The sequence below is a fragment of the Cebus imitator genome, unplaced genomic scaffold (genome assembly GCF_001604975.1).
Source record: "Cebus imitator isolate Cc_AM_T3 unplaced genomic scaffold, Cebus_imitator-1.0 Scaffold356, whole genome shotgun sequence".
Taxonomy (NCBI): domain Eukaryota; kingdom Metazoa; phylum Chordata; class Mammalia; order Primates; family Cebidae; genus Cebus; species Cebus imitator.
The window spans coordinates 2532360-2538359 of NW_016107671.1; the positions used below are offsets into that span (position 1 = coordinate 2532360).

At 48.1% G+C, this 6000-nt stretch overlaps 1 protein-coding gene across 1 annotated transcript in view; it reads right to left on the reverse strand.

Annotated features, from left to right (window-relative positions):
- Window positions 1–6000, reverse strand: part of WDR62 (WD repeat domain 62) — a 48990-nt gene that overhangs the window by 39864 nt on the left and 3126 nt on the right. The window contains exons 2-3 of the mRNA XM_037730699.1: window positions 4563–4654; window positions 3348–3410 (exon numbers count right to left, since the gene is read on the reverse strand). Of these exons, the coding sequence (XP_037586627.1) occupies window positions 3348–3410; window positions 4563–4654 (155 nt within the window). The remainder of the gene's footprint in view (window positions 1–3347; window positions 3411–4562; window positions 4655–6000) is intronic.

Genomic DNA, 6000 nt, shown 5'->3' on the forward strand with positions numbered 1-6000 from the left:
GTTCTCAGTCCTGGCTGCAAAATGGAATTCCCTGGGGAGCATCTGAAACATGTCAAAGCCTAAGATTAGTTGAGTGAAAGTTTGGTGAGGAACAGGGTAACATTTGCTCAGTCTCAGAAAAGATGTCCCCAGAATACTTGCTAGTCACAAAGGGAAAAAGAGAGGCTTTGAAGTGGAGGAATCTGGCAGGCACCATCTTGGCAAAGTGCTCCCAGTCAACAAAACCGGTCTTGGGAGACCTCCTGAGAGGAGGCACCAAGAAAACACAGTACCCCTTCTGGTCTATTTCTGCCAAAGATGTAGAAGCTAAGTCTGCCTGGGAGGAGGCATTGGACAAACCCAAATGCTGGGACACTCTACAAAATACCATGTCTACAATCCTCAAAAGCATCAAGTTCCTAAAAGTCAAGAAAAGACAGAAGAGCCATGTCAGCCTGAAGGAGACTGAGGTGACAACTCAATGCAATGTGTGGTTCTACACAGAATCCTCTGATCATAAACAACAATCCTGGGACAATGGCTGACTCCTGAATGGAGCCATCTGTGGAGCGTATGGGAGTGATGCACCCATTTTCATTTCCTGATTTTGCTGGATGTATAACAGTTTAGAAGGACTGTCACTTTTTTTTTTTTTTTGTAGGAAATACACATTGAAGTATTTATTTTATTTTACTTTACTTTTTTTGAGATGAAGTCTTGCTCTGTTGCCCAGGCTGGAGTGCAGTAAGCGATATTGGCTCACTGCAACCTCTGCCTCCCAGGTTCAAGCGATTCTCCTGCCTCAGCCTCCTGAGTAGCTGAGATTACAGGCACCCACCACCACCCCTGGCTAATTTTTGTATTTTTAGTAGAGACAGGGTTTTCCTACGTTGCCCAGGCTGGTCTCAAACTCCTGACCTCAAGTAATTCTCCTGCCTCCAAGGCCTCCCAAAGTGCTAAGATTACAGGCGTGAGCCATCGCACCCAGCCTGAAGTATTTAGATATATAAGGGCATTATGTCTACAACTGATTCTCATAGTTCAGAACAACTGAATATGTATATAGACAACATTTGGCCAGGTGTGGTGGCTCACACCTGTAATCCTAGCACTTTGGAAGGCCAAGGAGGGCACATTGCCTAAGCTCAGGAGTTCAAGACCACATTTGGCAACATGGTGAACCCTGTCTCCACTAAAACACAGAAAATTAGCCAGGCATGGTGGCGCACGCCTGTAGTCCCAGCTACTCAGAAGACTGAGGCATGAGAATCGCTTGAACCTGGAAGACGGAGCTTGCAGTGACCTAAGATTATGCCATTGCACTCCAGGCTGGGTGACAGAGTGAGACGGCGGGGGAAAATTAAAAAAAAAAAAAGCTAACATTTGGGAAATATGGAAAAGGTCTTTGTACTATTAGAAGTCTGAAATTATTTCAATACAAAAAGTCTAAAAACTGCCAATGCCCAGGTTTCACCCCAGATCAACTGATTTGCCTTTCTCTTGGGGTGAGGCCCATGGGCTAGGTGATCCTGATATGCAGTCAGGGTGAAAACCGCCACACTGGCCACACCACTTCCTAACATAGACCCACAGGTGGTCAAGGGTGGGCACCTGTATGCCACCTACTACAGATCCGGGCTACCCACTCCACTGCCTACAGGTGAGAGGAACTGGCCACAGGAGCCTGACAAATGTCACTAAGCTCAGCCCATCACTGTCACAGGGGAATGTGGGCCCCAGAGGCCAGTATTTCTCACTTTTCCAAACAAGAGAGACATTTGGATTTTTGTATTAAAAAACTTAAAATGTCCACTCATCCAACCTTTAAAACACACTGTGTCTGGCAAGTCTATGCGACTCTGGTTTGCTCTCCCAATTGAAGGTAGCTATTTTATTTCCAGTGGTGACCAAGGATCTGAAAGAAGTGTCTCACCTGAGATTCCATAGTGAACAGACGCTTGAGCCAGGAGACTGGAACCCAGCTCTGCCCTTATCACCAGTGACAGAACCCACAGTTAGGAACAAAAGGTCCAAAGCCACTTTCAAGAGGGAATGCAATTCTGCCATATAACAAGAACCTGATGTAGCTTAAGGATCATATAGTAGGAACCATAAGGGCAAATGAAAACGCACTCCTTATCCAACCACCTGGAGAACTGGGCCAAAGGAGCTGAGCCTAAGCTATGCTAAGGAGGGACATGGGGTGCCTTCCAAAGGTCACAGCCCTATTGGGACCATATCCCCAGGGTAACACAGAGATCACTTAGCCCCAAGGCAGAGGAGCAGGGGCTCTCTTTCCCAATAAATTTACAGCTGAAGGGATCTTTCTAAAACCCAAATCACGTTCAGTCTTTCTCCTAGGAAATGTCCATTAGGCCGGGCGCGGTGGCTCACGCCTATAATCCCAGCACCTTGGGAGGCCGAGGGGGGTGGATCATGAGGTCAAAAGATCAAGACCATCCTGGCCAACAGGGTGAAACCCCGTCTCTTTAAAAAAAAAAAGGAAACGGCCATCAATGTGCCAGACACTGCTCTTTGGTGCTAGGGACACAGAAATGAACTCAGAGAAAGTCCCTGCTCTCAGAGCACTCATACTAATGAAGGGAGACCCACAGTGAATACCATCAGTGAGGAAATTGAACAACATATCAGAAGGGAGCAAATTTTGTGGAGAAAAGCAAAGCAGGGAATAGAGCTGCTGGAGGGCTGGAGGTGAAAAGCACATCCCTGGCCTGTGGCGCCCTCCTGTGGCTGCTCTCTGTACTCAGCATGCTATCCAGCCCCTTCCCAAGGCTACAAGGCCTGGGGGATGTGGCTTCTGCCTGTTGCAACCTCATCTCGCCTGCTTCCTTTCTCCAGGTACCCGGATCCCTGGCCACTTCTAAACCGCCCAAGATTCTTAACCACTGCAGGGCCTTTGCCTTTGCCGTGCCCTCTGCCTGAAGCGCTCTTCCTACAGCTTCTTATGGGTCACCTCTCACTTCCTTCAGGTCTCAGACTCGGGGCGGCGTTCCCTGAGCCCTCTGATATGGCTTTCCTCCTATTCTCTGCCCACAAACCTGCCCGAAGACATCCCCCATCATTTCCTCCATAACACTGATTGTGATCAGCCAGGAATTAGCTGATTGGTTTACAGTCTGTCTCGCTCTAGCCAGCAGATTCTTGTCTCCTCTGGTCACTGCTGTGTCCCCAGCACACAGAACAGCACCCAGCACAGAGCAGACACCTGGCAATGCTGCTGAGCCAAGACGTGAGTGAACGAGTAAGCACCTACCCGTGAGTACCTCCAGGCTGTGTGGGGGAGGGGAGGCATGCTGAGCCTTTGTCTCAACCTTGCCCCTACCCCAACCGCCCAGGCCTGAGCCTACCTGGCGGTGTTAAAGATGTGCTGCTGCTTGTTCTCCTTGGGGTCCAAAATCACCACCACACAGCTGGGGAGAAAGAGGAAAATACGCTTCAACTGGAGGGAGTGTTGGGGTCCTGGGATAATTCTATTCCCACCAGAAAAGCCCACAAATAAACAAGCACCCTCTGCATAGATGGTTCTCTTTGGTCTCCTCCTCCCCCTCCTCCAGGTGTTTCTGCTGAAAATTCTAAGGCACTTAACACAACTATGTTCTTAAACTGAAACCAACACTTCCTCTGAGGTAATGTCTGTCAGACCCTAGACTAATAAAGACCTTAGGCTGGCAATAATACCAACACTTTGGCAGTGGGAGCGGGAGTGGGGGAATCACTTGAGCCCAGGAGTTTGAGACCAGCCTGGTCAATATAGTGAGATCTCATCTCTACTAAAAAAAAAATTGGCTGGCTGTGCTGGCATGTGCCTGTAGTCCCAGCTACTCGGGAGGCAGAGATGGCGGGATAGCTTGAGCACAGGAGGTTGAGGCTGTAGTGAGCTGTTATTCATACCACTGTACTCTAGCCTGGGCAATATAGCCAGACCCTGTCTCAAAAAAAAAAAAAAAAAAAAAAAAAAAAAAACAAAAAAAAAAAAAAAAGAAAAAAAAAAAAGAGAGAGAGAGAGAGAGATGTAATTGTTTTAAATCCTCACAACTGCCAGATTAGGTCAAGTCAGGACTCTTTAGGCCCATTTATAGATAAGGAAATAAACCCAGAGGGGGGATGTCCTCAGCACAGTGCCAGGCTACATGAGTATTTATGGAATGAACAGCTGTAGCATCTCCCTCAGTCCTCTCAACTATTGCAAGCAGAGGGGTTACTAGCTGTTTTACAGAGGCAGAGGAAGAGGCTCAGAGAGCAGCATATACAACAGAGCTGTGACAGAAATCCAGGTTACCTGACACCACAGTGTGGACTTTAACCACCTGTCTTTCCCAGAATCGCTGTCACCTCCCCCCTGTAGTCATAATAAAGGCTTTCACTGCACTCACTACATGCCAGGCACTGTTCTAGACAGAGAGTGGGCTATGGAATCCTCTCCACAGTCGTTGGAGGCAGACCCCATTATCCACATCCTACAGGGGAAAAAGATGAGGCTCAGAGAGATTCACCGATGGCTTCAGGCTCTGAGCTCCAAATTCCCTAGCAACAATTAGACGCCAAGGCCCTCATCTGCTTACCCTGCCAGGTAGGCCACATGGCCTGTGCCAGGGTCACAGGTTAGGCCACTGCTGTTCTGGGCTGTGATGCCAAGCACCTTCTCGAGTGACACCTGCAAAGAAAAGGCCCAAGTCAGAGGCACCCACCCCAGCTGGCACCACATGGTGCAGCCGTCTTGGCTACCCATTCAGGCTCGGCTGCATTCGACACCCACTCACTGAGCTTCTGTGGCCATGCCATCCACCAGCAGCTAACACTTGTTCTTTCAACATTCCATTGACAATACAATGCTAGGTGGAGAGCACAGAGTGGTGAGAAGGAGAGACAAATTCCTGCCATTGTGGAATACCCTACGAGAGATTTCTACATCATTACTCTCATTTTACAGCCACATTATGCTGCTGATGGGGATGGTGGACATAGAAGGGGAGCAGAACAAACATGTCAAATACATGCCAAGTAATGACAGGTGCAAGAGAGAAGAATAAAGCAGATAAGGAGGTTAGGAGTGCAAAGGAAGTGGGAGAATGCTGTAGTAAGAAGGTGACCTGTGAATAAGTTTCTAAATACTTACGTTTGTTTGTTTTTTGAGATAGAGTCTTGCTTTGTTACCCAGGCTGGAGCGCAGTGGTGAGACCTTGGCTCACTGCAACCTCTGCCTTCCAGGTTTAAGTGATTCTCCTGTCTCAGCCACCTGAGTAGCTGGGATTACAGGCTCATGCCACCATCCCTGGCTAATTTTTGTATTTTTAGTAAAGACAGGGTTTCACCATGTTGGCCAGGCTGGTCTCGAACTCCTGGCCTCAACTGATCCACCCACCTTGGCCTCCCAAAGCGCTGGGATTACAGGTGGGAGCCAATGTGCCCAGCCTCTTAGTACTTTTATATGTATAAAAGACTTGAATCCTCACAACAGGCCAAGAAGAAGGCACTATTATCACCCCTGTTTTACAGGTGAGGATTCCGAGGCCCAAGATCTTACATCTGTGAGTGGCCATGTAAACTCAGGCAGTTTGGCTCTAAGGCTAGCACTTTGGGCTATACAGGAGAGACACAGAAGTGACCAAAGGTAGACAGTTTTCCCACATCAAATTCACAGTCCAGAAATTTGAGAGGTTTCAGCAAGTAAAAAAACACATGAACAGTAATATTTAAAATTTAAACAAAGCAGGCCAGGCGTGGTGGCTCATGCCTGTAATCCCTGCACTCTGGGAGGCTGAGGAGGGTGCATCACAAGGTCAAGAGATCAAGATCAGACTGGCCAACATGGCAAAACCCTGTCTCTACTAAAAATACAAAAGTTAGCCAAATGTGGTGGTGGGCGTCTGTAATCCCAGCTACTCAGGAGGCTAAGGAAGGAGAATCACTTGAACCCAGGAGGTGGAAGTTGCAGTAAGCCAAGATCACGCCAATGCACTCCATTCTAGGCAACAGAGCAAGACTCTGTCTTAAAAAAAA